This window comes from Silene latifolia, chromosome 11 (genome assembly GCF_048544455.1).
Source record: "Silene latifolia isolate original U9 population chromosome 11, ASM4854445v1, whole genome shotgun sequence".
Classification (NCBI taxonomy): domain Eukaryota; kingdom Viridiplantae; phylum Streptophyta; class Magnoliopsida; order Caryophyllales; family Caryophyllaceae; genus Silene; species Silene latifolia.
Window position 1 is genome coordinate 195,593,198 of NC_133536.1, and position 23,567 is coordinate 195,616,764.

Genomic DNA, 23,567 nt, shown 5'->3' on the forward strand with positions numbered 1-23,567 from the left:
TAATTACATATTCAGCGAAAAATACAAATTAATTTTATTATAAACAAAAGTTTGGTCGTGTAATTTCATTGTAACATCATTAACAATTTTTATATTAGGAACATTTTCGCCAAAATTTAAAAAAAATTATTTGAACATGTTCTTTAATAATCAAGAATTTTTAGGATTAAAATCTAATCAATTATTTTGATTTTCAATAATAGTAAAATATTTAATAACAAATTTTATTCTTAAAAATAAAATATGTGGTTAATTGCACATCAAGATAAACTTATGAGACTGATTTACTACATTTATAAGTTAATGGACTTGATTGCACATTGTATCAGAGTTATGGGGGCGATTTGTTATATTTCCCTTTAATATATCTTTCTACCTTAGACTTTGAGTATAAAACGTATATAAACATTTCATTAAGGCTCTGTTTGGCAAAACTATCAGAAAAGGTAGCTGAAATCTGAAAAGGTAGCTGAAAACTGAAAAGCTAACTGAAACCTGAAAAGGTAACTAAAAATTATGAGCTGATAAGGTAATTATATAAAAATGTTTTTGGCAAACTAGCTTAAAAGGTGATTTTGGTAAAATGACGTCAACCGATATCAAAATTATTTAATATTATTGAATAAAGGGGTAAAAAATGGAAAATAAGTTATTTTAGTTATCTGATTTCTCAAATGATACACTAATTAAAATGTCGTGTCAAACGAAGCGTAAGACGGAGGGAGTAGTTAGTTAAATTAAATGTAAGATGCCAAAAGTACCCCTCCATGAATCCGTTGATTTCACCAATGAAAATCCGCAGATAGCATACATATATAACATTGCCTTCACTAGTTAAGTATCCTAGATTTTATCGCTCATTCCAAACTAATTCTTCCCCACACAATCCACCTCTCTTTCTAAGGTAATCCCCTTTTACTCCCTTTTTGTAGTTTGATCATCCTTTGCTAGTCTAAGCAATCAATATCGCTCTTTTTTATCACACATATATATTACGAAAATGCTATTTATACAAACAATGATTGGTTAATTTGATTAATTTCAGATGGCGTCTACAATTCTACCCACTTCATCAGCTGCCTCTCTAACTCTCCAAATTCCTCAACAGGTGCTCCATTTCTCAAACTTGTTTCTCTTATACCCGCTCCGTCTCAATCATTCGTTTACCTTTTTTATTCTCCGTGAGTGACGAGTATTTATGAATGAATGAGAATTAAGTTTGGGTTTGAATTTTGATTTTGCAGGGAAGGACTAAGTTGAGCAGCTGTGATTCTAATGCTTTTCTTAAGGGAGATAAGAAAAATGTATCTTTCAAATTACAGGTAATTTAGAGCATCATCTGCTCTATACTGCTGAATTTCATTATATTGGATGTGGTTTTGGATAAAGATGCCATCTTTCTGCTACTGTTGAAACTGTAAACTTTTTGGCAGTGTTGTTCAGATTAAGTGTTGGTTAAATGGTATTGTTATGGATCAATTTGCTCATTTATTGATAAATGTTTTGACTGTAATTTGTGGATTGAATCGGAACGGCCTCGTTTAATTGTGTCTATTGTTTGACATTATTGTTGTGATAGACTGTTAGGAAATTGTGATTGTTTGATATTTTGACATTATATCGTACGACTCCACAATTTGGATGATTCATCAATGATATAGGAAGGATATGGTAATAGTTAGACTTTGATTATGATTTATAATGCCAGTGGTTTGGTTAAAATGCCTCAAGGGCTTTCCCAGATGAAGGGTTACGGGTTCTAATGTATGAATCTTTATTCCTTACATCAAGGTAGTTCTTGGATGATAATAATGAAAATTGTATCGAGAATGCCATCAAATGACTGATAAAAATGATGAACAAACAGTTTTGGGTTACATTTTACTTTGTTTCATACTTTCATCATTATTCAAGTCACAGAATTTTTTTTTTTTTTTTTTTTTTTTTTTTTGGCTTCATTGATAATGAAATAAAATTTGAACTGAATACTTGCAAAATTTTGCAAAGGTCAATAGTTATGATAATCAACATCTTTGTAGAATGAGTTAAACTTTTTGTAAAATCCGACGGACTTGATGGACGTATGGATATGATGAGTTGGAGTCAACACTTATTTCTTAGACTGTTTTCGATGAGATTGGAAAAACTCATGAGCATGCTTATTAATAGCAGAGATATTTGTCTTTGATTGCAGTCTTTTGGTCGGGTTAGTATGGTTGCCACCGTCAATGTCTCTTGTTTTGAGGGTGTTACAATGGCTCCTCCAGACCCTATTCTAGGTGTTTCTGAAGCATTTAAGGCTGACACGGATGAAAAGAAGCTCAATCTTGGGGTTGGAGCATACCGTACTGAAGAACTTAACCCTTATGTCCTCAATGTTGTTAAGAAGGTAAAGATTTTGCCTTTTGCGCGTTTCTTCATTTTTTTTATATCTTGGAATATCAGCTTGTAGGTCTTGTTATAAGTTGAAAACTCGCATTTTTCCTTTCTATATGGCTACCCAGTCTACATTCGAACCATGCATCCTATATATTTATAACTGTGCAATTCAGCCATCGAATATGCTGCATACTTCCATAGTTCCATATCCCGCTTTTTAGGTACTTATGACTGGAGTAGCAAATTTGTATTCCATGTTTGTGCTGCTTATGATTAGGAGATCTTGTTTCGACAAATAAATTGCCATTTCCTTCTAGGCGTTGGTTATAGTGCGTAACTAGGTGTCTATTGAAAAAGTTAGTTATAATTTTAGGATGGCAATTGCTGGTTCCTTTATAGAACCTCAAATGATGAAAAATTTACGACTTATTTTTTCAGGCAGAGAATCTAATGCTGGAGAGAGGAGAAAACAAGGAGGTATGTTGAGCAACAGGATATGTCAATATGTCATTGTGTGTATTCCTTCAATCCTTTGTATTTTGTTTGGTTAATTCCATTGATTTCATATGCAGTATTTACCTATTGAAGGATTGGCTGCTTTTAATAAAGCGACAGCAGAGTTGTTATTTGGAGCTGGCAACCCTGTTATTAAGGAACAAAGAGTATGTCTTTCAAGAATTCATTAGTTTCTCTTTTCGTCGTCTCCTGAACGTGTCATTATACTTAGTATCCTTCTAATTTAGAGTTCTATCTTTCTTCAAATCATTTAATAAGTGATTGCCTTGTACTTTCTAGGTTGCAACTGTCCAAAGTCTTTCAGGAACTGGTTCCCTTCGCCTTGCAGCGGGACTCATTGAACGCTATTTTCCTGGAGCAAAAGTTTTGATATCATCTCCAACATGGGGTATCTGTCACATCCCTTTCATCCGTTTTAGTTTATGGACGACTATTCTTTTTCTTCATTTCAATTGAACTCTGAAATTTCCTGTAGGGAATCACAAAAATATTTTCAACGACGCCAGAGTTCCATGGTCAGAGTACAGATACTATGATCCCAAAACAGTTGGGTTGGATTTTGAAGGGATGATAGCAGATATTAAGGTAAGTTGTTCATAATCCCATGTTATGAATTAGTATTGAACACTGGAGTACTAGTGTTGGAGATAACCTCCTTGATTTTTTTTTCTCTCTTTTCTGGGGTGGAATTCGAAAGATGGGTTGGTGAGTTATGATTTGTTAGGACATTGTGTTGTGCTTCCAAAATATAGCAAGGCCTTCCACTAGCAATATGAATTACAAACTACTACATGTCTACATGGATACTCTGTGATGAAATCAGAGCATAAAGGTCATCATTAGAGTAATGAAACGACCGTAGCAATATCTGCTCCCCAAATTTATTGCTCACATTTGACTTGGGTTATCCAGTGATTCCACTTTGGACTGTTAATTTCTCCAAAGAGAAGTGGGGACACAATATAAAATTTCTCGAAGTTACTATTTTCCCTTCACCAGTCCTTAAAATTTGAAACTATTGTATAATACTCCGTAACTAACAACAAAATTATTTCAATATGTCAAGAGCTATTGCAAATGACGGGGTGGGGGGAGGGGGTCAAATGTACACAGCTTAACCTCGGTATCAATCAACATGGAGAGCCTGTTTCTGAATGACCCATCCTGAAAATTGCCTTGAAAATAGTATAGACATATTGTATATTGTAGAACTATATCCGCTAAATGGGGACAATGTATATTTGATGGAGGGAGTTTTACTGTTAGGGGTGGAAGCCATGAGCTGTTGAGTACACTGTTCACTGGATGGCCTTTTGGTTGGAGATTGGTGAATGATTAGGATAACCATTACGAAACAAAACCAGGAACTTGCTGCTGAAAATTCTATTTTATCCACATTTTTAAGTTCTTACGAAATGTTCCTTTTTTCCTGATTTCAGGCAGCTCCTGAAGGATCATTTATCTTGCTTCATGGTTGTGCACACAACCCAACTGGTATCGATCCAACTCCAGCACAATGGGAGAAAATTGCTGATGTCATTCAGGAGAAGAATCACGTTCCATTCTTTGATGTTGCCTATCAGGTAATTGGTTTATGTCGTTCATTTCTGGTCATCTGTTCATATAGTTATTATCTTGTTGTCATTTACGAGTCCTTCCCCATCATCATGTTTATCTGCCATTTATGCCCTTTTTATTCAACAAGCCATCTAGAAGTGGTTGAATATTGGAAGTTGTTTGTTGAAACGTAAACAAATGATCCTGGAAATGTGTCCTTTCTCATAATTGCCTTTATACACTAATACTAAATACTCAAGGAAATGTTATAAGATTAAGCTGGTATAAGTCGTATAACCGTATAATTTACCTCTTCATCCACGGAATTAAGTGAAAGACTCCCTTGTTTATTAGGGTTTTGCCAGTGGTAGCCTTGATGAAGATGCATCCTCTGTAAGATTGTTTGCCGCACGTGGCATGGAGCTGCTTGTTGCTCAATCTTACAGTAAGAATCTAGGTCTCTATGCTGAAAGAATTGGCGCGATCAATGTTGTGTGCTCATCAGCAGATGCTGCTACGAGGTAATGCAACTACACAAGTATAATTTTCTTTGCGTATATACTTTGAATTCCTTGTTATTGAGATCATGGTTTTAAATCTCGGCCGAGATGTATCGGTATCGGAGGCCGCCGGTACGAGATATCCTGAGATGTATCGGGCAAATTGAAAACAAGAAAGTATCGGCCGAGACGACCGATTTATAACGTGTATCGGCCAACTCGGCCTGATACATCCCGCAATGAACCCAATATGAACGCGTTATAACTTGTACCGGCCAAGGTTTTTAATGAAAAGCTCTTAGAAACTGTATAACATTGGTCAAATTAATTATCCTAAGTAGAATTAATCTTAACTTTATATGAAATAGTTAATAGATGATGAAATATCTACAAAAGCTTGTAAAATAAATATCACCGCGATAACAGCGATTCAGAGCGCGACGGCCGAGTCGGGGACAATTCCGCGACCACGATCGCGGTCAATACCGCTATTTAAAAAACTGGTCAAGATGATACCTTTTATGCGAGACAACTGAAGTGTTTACTGAACATATCACTTTCAGAGTCAAGAGTCAACTGAAAAGACTTGCTCGAGCTATGTACTCAAACCCTCCCATTCACGGGGCAAGGATTGTTGCCAATGTTGTTGGCGATTCAGAAATGTTTGGTGAGTGGAAAGACGAGATGGAAATGATGGCTGGTAGGATCAAGAGTGTAAGACAAAAGCTATATGACAGCATAGTTTCGAAAGACAAGAGTGGGAAAGACTGGTCATACATCCTTAAACAGATTGGCATGTTCTCATTCACTGGCCTGAACAAGGCTCAGGTAAACTTTTCTTAAATCGTTCAAAATTCATCTCTCTTTAGAAATCGACGAATTTTTTTTCAATGTCACGCCAAATCGTCTAACATTGTTTCCCACCGTTTTGACCAGAGTGACAATATGACCGATAAATGGCATGTGTACATGACAAAGGATGGAAGAATATCGCTTGCTGGTTTATCTTCAGCCAAATGTGAGTACCTTGCCGATGCCATCATTGACTCGTACTATAATGTTAGTTGAAAGATGTACGTACACAACACTTAAAGACGCGATAACTCCATTTCATTTTTGGTGAGAGGTTCACCTTGACCGCGAGATCCTGTAGTAAGGCTGTAATAATAACAATGTACACTAGTGTATGCATGTTACCAAACACCGGTTAGTTTCGGCTGAGTGCAGATTTTACCCAAATTTTTTCTTGGGTGGACTATATTGTTACGTGTACTTTTGTTTCACAGTGAGACGATCTTATACATGAATTTGCGATACTTGCTTTTGGTTTGCCATGCTTTTTTTGAGATCTCCCCATTGCCAACCAACAGTAAAGTCATGAGGCTTGAATCACTGTCTCACTCCTTTAGAAGCTATCAAGCTTAGCTAATGTGTGCATCAAAAGTTGGATCTTTGGTGCTTTAATAGTTGTTGGGAGACTACAATTTAGGTAACCCTTAGTTTAATTGTCAATTAATTTTAGACTGCCAGCATTAAAACTGATGGCTGAATTTTGTATTGGAAATAGCAGCAGACTGCATGCTTCTTGGTTTTAACATCCTAACCCCAAAGAACAGTGGCCTAATTCCTAACAATGCAACTAACATAATCGGAATAACTTGAGAAAGTCCCTGCTTATTTTGAGTTGAACATAGTTCAGATGGACACGGGTTTTCCTTGTGTTGATTCGATACACACAGGTTAATATCAGATGGCCCGAAATTTATTTTCATCAGTTATAATTGGCGATTAAGCGGACACGACATGGTTAAAAGTTAAAACCGTGTCGTTGTGCTCCCTTTGTCTCCATTATTAGTTTTATTTGCTGTCTTTTTCTTGTTTTTCTTCGGTTTTGTCGTGCATTTTGGTATTTTAATATACATTGGTGCTTATTTTGTGGCAGACCTTCAACCTTTGGCCTAAAACTAACTTATATTGAAAGAAACAAAAAAAAAAACACACAGAAAATGTGTAGAGGACAGTTTATATACAACACCATGCATATATATGTGATTTCTTTTTTACAGGGTTGGTAAGTAATACTAAAACCAAAACCAAAACCGATAGTCCTTCCTTTGCCACAACCTACCCTCACTTTGAGTCTCGAAAGACAAAAACTTTTATATGATATCATCGATAAATAAATTTATTGGAAGACCAACTCATCTACACATTTTACCGCACTTGTGTAAATGAGTATTAAGTTGGTCTAACAACAAATTGTTACCATACGTCTTACAAAAATGGCTCGCCGGAAAAGAAAACATCTTGACGATACCCCATTTCCATTTGCGATCAATACGATTGAGACTTGAAAAGATTTTTTACCACAATCAAATGGGATCTCCAAACTGTATACCAATGTTGCAGAAGAAAGAACATCTGCAGGTGCTAGGCCGCTTGCAGGTCATTAGATGCTGATGACGCTGTGGATGGTGCACTTTGGTGAATTCTGAGGGTACCGCCTAGTTCCACAGGGACGAGTGGGATTAGCGAGTGTAGAACATCAGTTATCAAGGGCCGATAACTTGGTTCTGGTTGCACACATAAAACAGCTACAGCTGCAACCTGCACATACATCATTAGTATTCGATTTGGTCGAAGTACGTAATTTTTTTTTTCTTGGGTGTGTAGTTAAGCTAGCTGAGGGCATTAAAAAAGACAAATGGGTTTGAGAAGTTACTTGGTACAAATGCTTAGTGTCCATGGTGTCTCGAATCACGGGATCGACGATGTTTGGAAGCTTTAATCTGTCTGTTAGTTGAGGCATAGCCTGAAATTTGATGATACCAAGAAAGGAGGCTTCAATAATGTGAGCCATGTATATAAGATATAGTTTATTGGTGAAATCAGACATACCCATGTGACAATCGATTGACATTGAGCTGGTGATGATTTTTCCACAGGCCTTCTCCCAAGTAGAAGTTCCAATAGTACCACTCCGAATGCATACACATCGCTTTTATCCGTCAATTTACCTACAAACATAATGTAAACTCGTCCCTTACACAAATGTCCAATATACGACACGAGTACATGAGGAAAGATGATGAATCGAGAAACGTGGATAGGGCTGTAAATGATATGAGCTACCTCTTAGAGCCCTCGGAATTAGCTCAGCTCGAAATCGGTAAAACTGATTCCGAGCCGATTGTGAGAATTACATCAAGTACACTCTAAAGTCAAAACCCACTACCTCAATACTAAAATTCTCAAGTACAATTACTACAACACATGATTCAAGCAGGAAAAGTACAATAGATGACAATAGTTAATTGAATGAAAGTAATGTATAGAATCATTGACAACCATGTTTTCCTGACATCTAAAACTTTTAATCAACATAAAACAATTAATAATAGTGGACCAAATTCATCTAGAATTGGGGATAAACAATTATAAAGGGGTATCAACTTCATTCATTCCATAATACCATATGAGGTTATTTATAAAGCCAACACTTATAACATAATTGACCCACCTCCCCCTTTAATTGGGCATTACATGTGCAACTATTTCTACATTTATATTTAATATCTTACTTGCATTCATTTACATGATCCAACTACTTAGATCCGATTATTATACGATTCGAACCCGACCATTGCAATAATAATGCTTCTCTTCTAAGAAATCTACTTAAAATAGAGAATATACAGCTTACTAGGGTCTAGGGAATTGAAGTTTAGTTGTCATACCATGTAAGAGGTACTCTGGTGCTACATACCCTAAGGTGCCTGAGAGCTTTATGTTGTTCTTGCCGTAAGGTCCGTCCGTGATAGCGAGACCAAAATCCGAAACCTATGAAATGTCAAGGTTAAGTGAACCATTGATCATAGTTTCAGTATATCTAAAGGCTATAAACTTCTGGTCATAGTTTCAGTATTTAGATCCGAGTTTTTGCCAGTAGAGAAATTAATACCTTAGCATTAAACTCGGAATCAAGAAGGATGTTAGATGATTTCAGATCTCTATGAATGACGGGCGGATTGCAATGCTCATGTAGAAACTCTAATCCCCTAGTCAAGATATACACAAACTTATTGGTATGGGATTTGAGATTAGAAATAATAAAACAGATACGGAGTAATACTTTACCGTGCAATATCGAGAGCAATTTTCATCCGCATATGCCAACTCAAAGCTGATCCTCGAGCAGCACCTACATAATTGATCAATTACGAAAACATCAACTTCTATAGCTTGTCAATTGTCATTTTTTCTGATGTTATATCAACGACAGTGGTGAAAGGTTTTACCGTGCAGTTGGTCTTCTAGACAGCCGTTCTCCATAAGCTCGTATACAAGCAGTTTGGAATCCCCATGGAAGCAATAACCTAGGAGGGTTATGATATTCTGATGCCGAATGTTACTCAACAGCTCAACTTCATTCTACATTGCAATTTCACAGATTAGTTACCACTTTAGTTGGATCAAATTCTACTATACTCTTTAGCTTCTTGTATCGTAAAGCATAGACTAGACGTGTTTTCCAATGGAATTGTCATTGATATTGTGGATTATTTTGTTAACTTGCTAAATTCGTTTAAGATAACAAATTTTGTCGTTGATATCGTGGATTATTTTGTTAACCTTACATCTTAAGCGAATTTAGCAAGTTAACAAAATAATCAACGACAATTGCATTGGAAAACACGTCTAGTCTACTGCTTTACGATACAAAATCCTTTTCACTTGATTTACTAATAAATGTAATACAAAATAGGAAACAAATGAATTTTTATTAATATAAGGTCTGTGGCACCGCCACAAGCCGGGGTCACTAGGGAACTCGGATAATGTTGTTGATATTAGTAAATCAGAGTGAAAAGGACTTTGTATGTACTTGCAAGGTTTTTTTTTTTTTTTTTTGAATTAATGTACTTGCAAGGTTTTAATTAAACATACCTCAAACTCTTTTTCAGCATCCTGACCGCCGCCATCAATCTTCTTCACAGCAACATAACAATTACTATCAAGCTTAGCCTTGTACACAATTCCAAATCCACCAACACCAAGGATGTTCCTTTCATCGAAATTGTCGGTTGTAGACTCTAGTAGCTTATACTCCATTGTTATCACAGTTCCTCGAGATTTAGCATTCATTTTCAATGTATTGAAAATGAGATTTGATTGATTAAGCGCAAGCCCCTTAACAACATCTGCATTTATAAAATAATATTAATTCTTATACGAGACAGTCTCATTGTGAGACCAATTGAGTTGAATTATGATCAGTGGCATTAATACCTGAGTTCTTAGGACGATTCTTTCGAGGTTTATCCGAGAACTTCCTATGCCAAATCCACATAGTAAATAAAGAAAGCACGACGACACCAACTGAAGCACAAGCGACGATAAGGGCTACTTTGAATCTGTGAAATGTAACCATTTTTCTGTTCTTTATACCACCCTGAATTCCTGATCACATAATTTAATTCAGAAAAAATATAGAGAATGCTAAGAAACATGCATCCAACTAACTCGAATTCGCAGACCTTCGAAAATGAAAGATAATCGAAACCCACTTCATAAAATATGATAAAAAAAAACTTCCAGAGTAGTACGTTAAGCAAATTTTGTCAGAAATAATGCAACTTTGATGCATTAATGACAGCTAGTTTATCAAAATAATAGACGGTGACCAAAAAAGATAATATTTCTTATAACCTACATTAAATTTTCGTACATACAATCTGGCATCTGGGTACTATGATTTCTACATTTGTTTATTTCATTTCAATCTCAAATCTTCAAACAACCCATAAAAAAAACATGAAATAAATAATCCTTACGTATTTTGAACAGGCGTATGAAAATGAAGTGAACGGACAGACGGAGGGAGTACTGTATTATTACCTGAAGAAAATTCTGACATTGTTGGAGGTATCATAGGACTAAAATGAGGAGATGAAACAGGAGAAATTTCTGTAGCATCAACAAACAAGAAATGTAACAACAAACTTTGTTGTTGTATAAAAACAACAAAACAAAGAAACATAAACTTGTTCATCATTTTTGTCCTACGTTTGTTCAATATGTTAAGAAATGAAATTGTTGTATAATGTAAATGTGAATCACAATGTGAAAAAAGAAAATAAGAAAAAAGATGACAAATTATTCAAGACATGTCATAATCTATTGATGTCACTATCATTCACTGAAACTAAAGTGTGTATAATGTTTAAGCAAGTAGTTATAAAAAGTGAGCACAATATGTAAACAATTCTCTCATTTTTATATTTTTCACTTTTTTTTTTTTATAAGAAATAAAGTCACACCTTGCACGTCTGCACACGTTATTCATTGTCGGTTAAGTCTTAAGTCAATTGATAAGTCTATTTTTATTCTCACACTTGACGTGGGTCTTTGGTTATAGTCATAAACATCGAATTCGTAAATCGGGTCACTTAAATTGGTTACGATACGATTATTTTCGGTTTGGATTTAATTGGGGTTACTAGTGTTAAATCCGTGCAAAAAATGCACGGGACGTAGTAACAATCGCTAAAATTAGATTCGTAAGCATATAAATGAGCATGATTAAATTTCCAAACTCTTGACAATTTAAAAAATCCACAATTGAATATTCGGCGTATATGTTATTACGATTGTTACTACGCTAATCACTACCATACGATACAAATTGTCCAACAAATCTACCTAGTATAAAAGCTAGGTTTTTTCGTGACTTCTCATTGGTTGCTAAATTTAGGGATATATTTTGCATGTGGACCCCGCCATGATTTATATGACAATTAATTAGGGGTCGTTTGGTTCATGGGGGAATTTATTTCATGTGGGAAGTAGAAATTCACATGAATTGAGTTCCTACATGTAATTCATGGGAAATGCCCAAAACTTATTTGGTTGCCATCCAGGAATTGACACTTCCCATGAAATAAATTCCCGTATGTTGTTTGGTTGGATAACTCAAATCCTATGATTTTTTGTTGTAAATACTATTTTACCCTTTTGCTAAAATTTATTATTTCACCCTTAATTCATATATATGACATACAAAATTTGATCTTAGCTTACAAGATTTAACAACATGAAAAAAATGATTGTCCGTATGTTCCCATTTATTATCAGAAAATCTAATAAAAATAAATTAAAGTAGCATAAATTATAAAAAACTATGTTCCAAATCGTATCCGTCACAAGCTTGTGACGGATATCGCCGTCACAAAAGAGATTTTATGAATTAAACAAGGAGGAAAAAAAATTTGTGTGAAGAAGATGACGGTGGATAGAAGAGTTAAATGGTTATGTTTTTAATAAGGGTAGAATAGTAAAATATTACTTTAAAAAACACAGGAATTGGGAATGACCAAGGGGGGGCTTGGTCAGCCACTTCCTACATGATGTAGGAATTAGAGTTCCTATGGAACTCTAGATTCCTCCATTTTGAAAAAAAATGGGTAACCAAACAAGAGTCTTAAATCCCAATTCATGGGATTTTGGAATTCCTGTGTTTTTCTGAGGCAACCAAACAACCCCTTAGTCTCTCTCCTCAAATCAATCCTCCGCATTCACTTCCAGTTATTTAATTTCTCCTATTCCCCTCTTCAGAATTTCACTATGCATATATTAAAATGTTTTAATTTACATCAAATCATAAACTAAAACATAGTACATGCATAAAAAAGGTAAATCTGGCATATTTTTATGTGCTAAACAACAAGATAAAAAAATTAAATAGATTTGTAAAATTACTAAATGAACATAACTAAAAATATATAAAAAATTTAAAAATCATTAAATCAATGAGATTTAGTACAAAAAACAGAATATGAAAATTTTGGGCTTCAATTACTATTGTGAACAAATTCAATTCATAATTTTATGTTTTTTTTAAAAAAAAAAGACAATTATCATCAGATCTAATTGATTAGCTACAAAAAAACAAATTAAAAATATTAGAATTTCAATTATTTATTATAAAAATAAATAAATAAATTAAAAATAATAATGAGAATAAATCTATGAAATGCACTACAAACCCAAAAAACTAGTTTTAAACCCGTGCAAAATTGCACGGGTATATATTTGGGCCAGTATTAATGTTTTTGGATGTATATTTGTTTTTGCATTTCTATTGTAGTTATCTAGTTGGTCTAAATCTACGATCTACATAATTTATGTTTAAATTTGTTACAAACACGTGTTCACATACACTGGTTTGTAAGGAAATAACGTAATCTACTCTTGTAAATAAAAATTGCATACATAAAAAACTTTACATCCGGATAAAAGAAATATAATCTAATATAATCAACTTTAACATATGTATGTAATTCATTTGCGTTTTATGTTCAATCCCGTATATAAATGTTATTCCTTCTTGAAATTATGTAATTTTATTATTATGTAATTTTGTTTTAAAAGTTATGTAATTCAATTTCATTTACTCGCAATTGTAATTCATTCTGCGTATATGTTATTAATTTTATTTACACGGAATATATAAAATTATTTCATAATATTAATTCATAGAATTTTTTCATAATATTACTTCATAAAATTTGTTGTAAGACAGAATTTATCGCATGTTTGAAAAGACGGAAATCTGAAGAAATAAATACATTGCACACTCACGGGTCCCACCATAACATGAATTTCCAAAAAAAAAAAAAACTGCATTAATGACGTGGCGCGATGAGGATTGAGTATTGTCTTTTGTATTAATATAGATAAGATTGACAATTTATATCAAATATAGATATTATATGAAGTATCCAGATTTAGGTAAATCTACAATTTATGAAAATGCATCTTTATACTGTATTAGAGGTAGATACAGTACAATAGAAACAAATTTACAAAATACCCAAAAAAAATATTTACAACCACTTCAAATTATAGAACGACAATAAAAATAAATAAATTTGAAATTACCGATATAAAGTTTATAAAAATTGAAAAAAATATATACACTTTAAAATACATGAAAGTGAATATAAAAAAAAATTCAATATAAGTTTTGGAGCATGCATACAAGAATTTCTTCTAATTGTTTTCTTTAATAATTAACTTCAAACTTCAATTCTGATCCTATAGTTTTAAATAGAATTGTTAATTTGGTCTATCGAAAAGCTTTTTTATGCATTAAATGAGAAGAGATGAAAAAAGGTTGTTTAAGTTGAGTAATATGAGGGGTGAAAGATTAAATGATCTGAGGATGTAGAGAGAGTTTTTATTGCAAAAACCAAAAAAAGGATGTAGAGAGTTTAGGGGAAACAAAAAGAACAAGATGGGGAGATGAGGTGAGATGGAGTCATGAAGGAGTGAGGCGGCCTAAGTGTGAGCTTCTAGGTTAGGAATCTCCTAGATAAGTAATATTTTTTTCCATATTTTAATTAGGGCTTATTTGGTTTCCTTATGCTTTATATCTTCGGCATTTTTTGTTTTACCGTAGTGGACAATATGTCATGTAGACCTGTCAAACGGGTCGGGTCTCGAGTCGGGCCTTACAGGTCGGGTTATAGGTGTCTTGGGTCGGATTAGGGTCAGAATACGGGTCAGATAAAAGTTTATGACGTCTTTTATTTTACCATTTTCCAGCCGAAAAACATTTTTTAAAATTAAATTATATTTAATATTAATAATATTATTATATTCATTATTTTAATAATTATTTTATTATTAATTGATATAAAATTGACGTTTAAATATTTTTTTTAATTAAAAATATAAAAATAATATAATATATTTTATATTTATTATTTCGAATATAAAATAAAAATATTAATATTTTAATAATATTCTTCATTTATTTTTGAACCATCGGGTCGAACGGGTTGGGTCGATTTTCGACCTTAGAATAACAGGTCATTTCGGATTCAGGGTCATTTTGGGTCGCGGGTCAAGATTTACGGGTGTTTGTCCCTAAAAAAACCGAGTCATATTTTTACAGGTCTAATATTGTCGTTTATTTTCATGTTCGTCCATGTTAAAATATATTCACCAAAATCGCATTTGTGGCTCCGGAGCTCACTGCCAATGACATTCCTCCCCTTCTTTGCATTTTCTGTGTTTACGGTATATATGTACATTATTTTCTTCATTTCATTAATTCTTCTAATATTTCTGATTTTAGTTTGAAAATAAAGTTCTTCTATATGTAAATGCAAGAGTTTCAAACTATTTAAATTTTTCAAATGATAAATTTATTAGTATCTTATTTATTCAAGTTTTTAAATATTAAATCCCGTAAAATTCTATCCGCACGGGCATTATTATTATTATTATTATTATTATTACTATTATTATTATTATTATTATTATTATTATTATTATTATTATTATTATTATAAACATCATTTTGTGTTATTTTATTATTACATGAAATATACCCGTGCATATTTTTGCACGGGCCTAAAACTAGTGTAGAAGTAATATGAACTTTACAAATACTCAAAAATTTCTTGGTAAACTACGTTGGTTGTAATATTCGATGTACGCTTGTTACTGTCGCGGATTAATAGTTTAAGGCCTTGTTTGTTTGTAACCCTCGAGATCGCGACATAAAGTTGTCCATAACTGAAAACCGGTCTTGGAAGATAAATGCTCACTTGAGATAAGGACTGGCCCTGGCTTTTGTTTATTGTCATGGCAAAACAAACAGCAATGGAAAATTGTCTTCTACTAAACCGGACTGGAAATTTACTGGAATCTGAAGGAGTGAGTGTAATGCGGGCAATGTGCACTCTATCGCCTTTATGACTACCAGTCAACACTGTACAGCTATATACGCGTCTCCCTAAATCTGTCACTATTAATCTGGTACCATTGCACAACCCACGCGATTGATCAATATTTCTAAGGAGCATAACCATAGCACCGACTTTCAATCTCAATTCATGGTTTGGGAGGCCAGAACATTTAATACTGTTCAAGAATTCTGTGGAATAAAGGTCAGGCTCGCCCATAGTTCTATCATCTCTACTTACCTCATCAGAGCTTAAGTAAATTCTCTCTTCCTCATGGATAAGAGATAACACATAATCATTTACATCTTCAACTATTTTGTGAGTGGGTGCAAGAATTGCCCTTTCTTGAAGATAATTTGGGTTCCATAACCGATTTTGAAGATCAGGATAAGTGATATCTACTAAGGAGGCAATGGGATTAGTCACGTGTTGAATAAGTAAATCGTCGGGGAACTCTATGTCAACCTCAGCATCACCATCATTTGGATCCCCGACCAACCCATCTCCAATTTTCAGAATCCACTCCGAGAATTTCCTTATCTCATCTACATTAGTGTCTTCACTTCCGGCTTGTAAGCGCATATTTTTAGTCAATGTAAGCACCTGAAATTTAAGACATACACATCTTAGAAAATATAAATTAATTGAATAGCGTTTTACTACCCATTTGGAAACTAAGTTTTGAACATACCTTACATGAACTCCACAAATACGACGAACAAAGAGAAGCATGCACAACATCAGCCCTGCTCCCTTTGGAAACAACCGGTAATGTTTGGCGAAAATCGCCACCAAAAACTACCACTTTCCCGCCAAATGGTAGTGTTGCATTACGCGCATCTACAACACGCATGACGTCTTTCAAACTTCTATCAACAACCTCGAAACCATGTTTATGAGTCATCGGCGCTTCGTCCCATATAATGAGCTTCGCTCTGATCAGCAATTCCGCTAAATCACTACCAGGTTTAATTCTGGGGCAAGTGGAGTTCTCGGTGAGATTGATTGGAATGCCAAGTCTCGTGTGCGCTGTTCTACCACCAGGTATCAACGTTGCTGCAATTCCGCTAGATGCAACAGGCAAAACAATTTCACCCTTGCTTCTGAGGGCAGCACATAAAGTTCGCCAGATGAATGTTTTACCAGTCCCCCCATAGCCTTACACAAAAAACACCCCTCCTTGATCGGATGCAATAGCTTCCATAATTTCATTATAGACCGTCGTCTGCTCATCAGTCATTGAAGATAGTTGAGACGCATGTTCTGCCTGGAGCGATTCTTTGTCATAAGACAACTCATCCATAACCATCGTGTTCGCGTGATGTGTTGTTGACGATGTATCGGGTAGGGTCATCCCTTCAAATCTTGCCAAACTACTCCCATTTAATTGGAGTGATGCTTCTATGTCGATCAAAGCATAATTTTTCAATTCCTCATCAGTTAGTTCCAAACCTATGATGATGTTTGCAGTGTCATCATAACGTATTGATAACTATTATATGTGCAAAGAATGTAAATTAGATGAACTAAATAGAAAGCAATATATTAAAGTAGTACCACGGTTTTGAAGAATATTACGTTGCCTGTGAAGGATATCATCTGCTAGAAAACTCCATGTTGCCTCCCAGACTCTATTTGGCATGGACAACGTCCCAGATAACAATAAAGTCGCAAAAAGTTTTCTAAGATAAAATCCAGAGGCCCATTCGCTTGCTTGCTCTATCGCATCAATGTACTCTTTGTCGTCACCGATCAAGCCATATGCATAACACGCTTCCTTATACGTGTCATAGAGAGTGCCGTTAACCCTTCTTATGTCCTCGTAACGTTTGGGTCCCTTTACATGGTTCAACATGGTTCTCATAAAATATAATTCACCGCAAGTCGGCGGCACATGTTGCAACCTGCCTATCTTAAAATTCCATTTTCTAAGGGTCCACTCTCGCTGATCTTTATTCCACACAAATTTAGTTGGGAATTAATAGTACAATAAGTCCTTCGCTATCTGCAACTCTTCCTCTTCACTACTGTTAACTTTCATCCAAGATAGAAACTTTGACACTCCCATCGATGATTTCTCTAAGATCTCGTCAATAGGATCTTCATCATCAAACACAACGCTCTGTTCGCCAGGAAGGTGAAATGCACCTTTCGATCAAGGGAGTCCTGTAGTGAATGTCAAACGCGAATAGCCTCCAAACAGCCTCACATGCTGAAAGGTACCTACAATCGTAGTATCGTTTAATCTCGTCCCCCTGTTCAGGAAATTGGTCGTTGCGGCGTCGATAAGAGGACTGCATTATCACTCGATCAGATCCCTTATTTATATACTTGAAAAGATACTTAATCGCTTTAGACTGGTTACACCACTTCACATTGATATGTGCACGATATTTCAGCAATAAGTACAGGTTATATGGCACGACAGATCCATTGTCAAGTGCCACTTTGTCCTTATATATTTTTGGTCCTGTTTTACTTCTCTTATAAATAGGATAACCGTCTTCGCCGATAGTTGTTCTTTCGGTACACTTTTTGGGGAAATGTTTAGAGCATGTAGACCCAACCATATACGGTGATCGTGGTTTTGCAGTTCCACACGGTCCATGAATCATGTGTGTGCAAACGACGGCATGTAACACAGGATTCTCAACCGGATCGGGGATTTCCGCTGAAATGATTTTAGCGATATCCGCAGCTTCAGGGAACTTGTCTTCTCGATGTAAGAACAAAAGGATATGAGCATGTGGAAGACCACGCTTCTGAAATTCAATAGTATATACAACTGTGATAGAATTACGCAAACATATTAGATTATATATTACGGCTTGATAAAATATGTCCAAATATTAAACCCGACAGATGAAAGATCACAGACTTTGCTCTAACCCTACCAAAGATATGGCGCTCTTTTAAATCAATCATCAACTCTTCGAGCTTAATCTTGAATACGCGAGACAAAATATCAGGACGATCCTCGGGATTAAGTCCCCTATTTCTAACAAACCGGGTGATTTTTGGCCACTTGGGATTGCACTTAAACGTGATAAATAGATCAGGGTAACCGAACCACCTACAAATGGTCATAGTATCAAGGTAGTTTACTCTCATATATGGGCCACCTCCCACCAAAGAAGAAGGAACAATAAGACGACTACCGGCGGAAGACGGCTCAACGTCCCCTCGTTCAACAGCTCTTCTAAGATTATTATAATTGTCCACGCGAAGAAGATCTTGGTTGTAGCGTATAAACTTTAGTCTATGAGATTCAACCGATGCAAATCCGTCAACTAAAAACTGGTGATAGGCTTTACCGGATTGTAACAGAGTTGGAAATTCAATCGACAAAGGTCTATCCTGAATACGGAATGCATACCACTCTCTAAGTGTTAATTTATCACGCGGATTTTCAGAATTGCTATTTCGAAGAGAATTTTCAGAGTGAGAAATTCCCAATCGGTAACCGTCTTCCCCGCACCGAAATAATAAAGGATACTGGAGGGCCATGAATAATGGGTGTAACTCAGATATACGTTGTAAACTTCCGCATGACTTTTGTACAATAATATCTCATTTATCCATGTTTGGACCTAAATCACCCTCGATCAATGCTGCTACCTCTAAAACCGTTGGACGATTATACATTCTCCCATCCCTGTCTCTTCTATAGATGAGTCTGATACTCACGTCGACGTTTTCATCGGAAGACAATCTGTCCCTAGCCATCCTAAATGTCTTTGCAACATGATTATGTGAGTCGACCATCTTTTGCAGTAATTCAATCAGCTCATCGTTAAATCGCGCCGGAGTATCGTGGCTGAATTCATAGGTAATTAATAATAAGTTGTGTTTATTTATATTAGGTAACTAAATACCAAAAGATTGATCTTTACAAATAATGCGTTAAACTAATATTCTAACGTATTTGTCTTGTCTATGACATACCTGATTGCTTTTTTCCGATTTTCAACTTCTTCTTCTGTGTCATATATGTATAACTGACAAAATTTAGGAGTTGCTCCGGTTGGACGGCAACAAACTTCCTATTCGGTGAATATTTTGGCCTCTCATCCTGAATGTGTAGGGACCTCGACCTTGATTGACGGAATGATCAATCTTCCCACCCATGGATGTGAAAGAAAACATCCCGTTATAAGCCCAGATATTCTCAATAAAATGCTTACTAAATGGATGTTGTCTACTTAGTAGAGACTTTAGGAGTTGAGACGGTTCTTTTAACCATGGAAGCTTAACTTTGCCATCAGAGCAACACAATGAGAACTTAGGGCATCGAGTACCCTTTTTTTCTTTTTCCTTTCTTGAAACCACATTTGCGCTCTACATTTTGTGCACTCGTATTCTGGGTCACCAATATCCCAATATCCTTCGAGTACTGAAACATTAAATGTCACAACAATATGGAAAAGTTAAATAGTTTGATTTATATAGCTATTTAAATCAAGTTATAATACATCGATCATTAGCAAAAAAATAAAATGACCTCCGTCGTTCCCCTGGGAAGATTGATTTTGTTGACTTCGGGAACATTCTCTGTATGAGCGAAATGAGCTCGTTTCACGTCCAGTGAATACTTCTTGGTTTTCAGAAACTAAACCACTAAAGTCATTATAAGATTCACCAAAAGCTGAACATAAATCTCTTACTAATCGCTCCACCACATCTGGTGGACTATCGATACCTAAGTAGTCATGTTATAAACAACGGAGTTATGATAAAAGCACGTAATAACAATAACGATTGTTATATACAAATTGTTAAGATAGTATTCAATAATAATTTAAAACAAAATAACCATCGTTAATGAATTGGGAGGATTAATTTTCTTGGCCGAAGGAATATTCTCCGCGTAAAGCAAATGACCACCTACCATGTCCGGTGACAGCTACTTGACTTTCTGGTATTGAAGGTCTACATTCGTCGTATGATTCGCCAAAGGTTGAACATAAGTCTCTTACTAATCGTTCGACTACATCTGGTGGACTATCGATACCTGTGAAGTAATGCAATAAACACCAGTTTAGAGAGTAATAAAATTTATACTCGGTTTGTTAAATATTTTATTTATAATAGACGGCATTTTATATACCTGTGGTGGTGGAAGTAAGTGGCATGGTTAGAGTAGAATATTGAGGATCTATTTGCACAGATACAGCTGATGTCACTCGTCTTGCTTGTCATCTAGTCGAAGCTAATATATACGAAATGGCTATTAGATTAGTTATTTTTGTTATAGCCATTAAATAAATTTTTTCCATGTTAATGACTAATATACAAAATGAAAGTTATTTAATATTTTAATTACGAATAATAATTAAAAATATAAATAAGACAAAAATAGTTGTATTTATGTAAATTATATATGTACGGGTCCGATATCCGATGGCATCCGAAAAATATTGAGCCATATTTTTGATAAGTATAAAACAAAGCCCAACCCAATGCAATAATATAGGTGACAATGGCCCAACTATTATTTAGATCCATAACTGAAACCCTAATAACCCGTCCCTTATATACTCGCAATAACCCACCAACCCTCTTATTACCACACTTCTATTTCTTCGGCCGTCACTCTCCCCTCTCACTAAACTCTTCATATGCAACTTATTCAAAGTTTAGATCTAAACTTTGTATTACTCGTTTAGATCTGCCTTAACCCGGAAAAAAATACATCAATCTCCACACTTTTAATTTGAAGATCTGCGCCGTCTATGATCGTTCATCACTGATTATGAAATTTTTTTATGTTCGTTGGTTTCCCGTCGTTTATTGCCATTATCAGTTCGCTTAACTCGGTATGTAAACTTCATATTCGTTTAACTATTCAAGTTTATGTTGATTTCATGGTAATTATAATTTTTCTTGATAATTTTTCAAATTATAGCTTGATTTTTGTTGAAGGCTTTGGTAGATCTGACCATTTTTATCTTAAAACTCATCTATGAATTTATAGTTTTTACTATCAATATTTTCGCTTAATTTAAGATATGGTTTTATTGATTTAGCCATCATGGTTTAATTGATTATGGATCTTGATTTTTCTAAAAAAATTGTTGCATCACTCGAAAATTTTGTGCATGTTTACTTTATGTGTAACACCCCCATACTCCAAGTGCCTTACCAGGACCACTCGGGTATGAAGACATCACCATCTCGGTCGCCCGAGGTATGATAATCAAATAGACAAAACAGAAACAACGTTTATTATAAATAGTTTAATGAATAAATACAATCCTCAAAACCAAACCAAAGTACGATACAATATTCTCAAACGATTTTCTAATCGAAATGTAAAATAAACTAAGGCTACAAAGGAAGACTCCTATCCTCTGTCGTGGCATCCCAGCTATCCCAGTACTCATCTCAATACCTGCTCAATATCTGCTCACCGTCCCCGAATGGATCACCGCAGTTTACAAAACAACACCGGGTCGAAGACTAATCACACAATCAATATAGATAACAATAATAAGATAACAGACAATTTGAACTGTCACACACACACACACACACACACCACCAACTCCCATCATCTCAATCTTGACATCCCTTTGGACCCACCACGCCGTGGGGGACCGCAGCCGTTCCCACCTAATCCCCGCTCATCGTACGAGCGATAACCCTGTCCATTAATGTGCACATCCCCTTCCGTGGCGGGTTCCACGAAGGGCGAAACTAGGGCGTGAAGTCACTCCCGCAAGTGACCCCACTCAGCCGAGAACGCATCTCGAGAACCATAGACAACCAATTACAATCACAATCACAATCACAATCGTCATATCAAACAACTAACTACAACACATCACCAATATCCCATTATGGGACTAATACTGAGTAGGAAATCCTACCCGGAAAGCACAACAAGCGATTGACGGTATCTACAAATGTATCAAAAAACGCCTCTTCTACGAATCCTCCTCCTATCATATAGCACATAAGGACTACCAATTACTTACTACTCATAAAACCCCCAATCTCTAAATTAGGGTTTAATCAATCCCAACAAAACATTATAAAAATTGTATTAAAAGCTTACCCTCGACGCAAGGAATCCAACGATACGAACTACGACACGAACTGACCGTCTGAACTCCGGGAATTGCTAAGAATGCGATTAGGAAGATGAAGCGGCTGCTTTCTTTCTTAAACAGGTTTTAGGTTTTGTAAAAGTGAATTAAAACAATGACGAATATGTTTAAATACCTTAATCGCATAATTAACAAAACCCGAGAAAAACTCCCCGTAAACCGGACACTCGATCGAGTACCCAAGGTACTCGATCGAGTACCCCCTTACTCGATCGAGTACCCCAGCTACTCGATCGAGTACCCAACAGGTCAGAAACTATTTTATTTCGCAACTTGCCCATACTCGACAGAGTAAGGGCTACTCGATAGAGTACCCCAAGACATATAAATACGGAGTATTACAGTCTTCCCTCCTTAAAAGGAACTTCGTCCCCGAAGTTCAAACCACTACTAAACAAAGGTACTTCCATAAGCCTCCCGACTCGAAGGTCAAACAAAACACAACGTAAAACATGATACTAACCCCAACTTATCCCGACAAACATACCGACACAACATATAAAAGGTGTATAAAACTCTTAAAAACTCTCGCGATCATCTCCTACCCCCCTAAAAGAAACAAGGTTACGTCCCCGTAACCATACATACCTGATCAAAAAGGAAAGGGTAACGCTCTTTCATGATATCCTCTGCCTCCCATGTAGCTTCCTCGGTCTCGTGGTTAGACCAAAGGATCTTAAGCAAAACTGTCTCACCACTCCTGGTCTTTCTAACCTTTCGGTCTAGGATCTTCTTAGGCACCTCAAGGTATG

The 23,567-nt window shown here is 35.4% G+C and overlaps 4 protein-coding genes across 4 annotated transcripts; 1 reads left to right on the top strand and 3 right to left on the bottom strand.

The window, feature by feature from the left end:
* Window positions 1-811: 811 nt before the first annotated feature.
* On the top strand, window positions 812-6,268 carry LOC141612241 (aspartate aminotransferase, chloroplastic). The gene is made up of 12 exons (XM_074430975.1): window positions 812-904; window positions 1,046-1,108; window positions 1,245-1,322; window positions 2,195-2,389; window positions 2,818-2,856; window positions 2,952-3,041; window positions 3,175-3,283; window positions 3,371-3,480; window positions 4,335-4,478; window positions 4,807-4,973; window positions 5,516-5,780; window positions 5,889-6,268. The coding sequence occupies exons 2-12, from the start codon at window positions 1,046-1,048 to the stop codon at window positions 6,018-6,020; spliced, it is 1,392 nt and encodes a 463-aa protein (XP_074287076.1). The 5' UTR covers window positions 812-904; the 3' UTR covers window positions 6,021-6,268.
* A 775-nt stretch (window positions 6,269-7,043) lies between these two features.
* LOC141612242 (putative receptor-like protein kinase At1g80640) lies at window positions 7,044-11,092 on the bottom strand. The gene is made up of 10 exons (XM_074430976.1): window positions 10,851-11,092; window positions 10,242-10,412; window positions 9,900-10,153; window positions 9,251-9,383; window positions 9,090-9,153; window positions 8,914-9,010; window positions 8,690-8,792; window positions 7,851-7,969; window positions 7,675-7,764; window positions 7,044-7,559 (listed from the first exon to the last, which is right to left on the bottom strand). Exons 1-10 carry the CDS (start codon window positions 11,005-11,007, stop codon window positions 7,383-7,385), a joined length of 1,365 nt encoding a protein of 454 aa, XP_074287077.1. The 5' UTR covers window positions 11,008-11,092; the 3' UTR covers window positions 7,044-7,382.
* Window positions 11,093-15,400: 4,308 nt separating this feature from the next.
* On the bottom strand, window positions 15,401-17,561 carry LOC141614569 (uncharacterized). The gene is made up of 4 exons (XM_074433315.1): window positions 17,264-17,561; window positions 16,870-17,158; window positions 16,398-16,809; window positions 15,401-16,309 (listed from the first exon to the last, which is right to left on the bottom strand). Exons 1-4 carry the CDS (start codon window positions 17,559-17,561, stop codon window positions 15,401-15,403), a joined length of 1,908 nt encoding a protein of 635 aa, XP_074289416.1.
* A 123-nt stretch (window positions 17,562-17,684) lies between these two features.
* Window positions 17,685-19,213, bottom strand: LOC141614570 (uncharacterized). Its single transcript, XM_074433316.1, has 3 exons — window positions 18,601-19,213; window positions 17,934-18,491; window positions 17,685-17,854 (listed from the first exon to the last, which is right to left on the bottom strand). The coding sequence occupies exons 1-3, from the start codon at window positions 19,211-19,213 to the stop codon at window positions 17,685-17,687; spliced, it is 1,341 nt and encodes a 446-aa protein (XP_074289417.1).
* Between the last annotated feature and the right edge of the window lie 4,354 nt (window positions 19,214-23,567).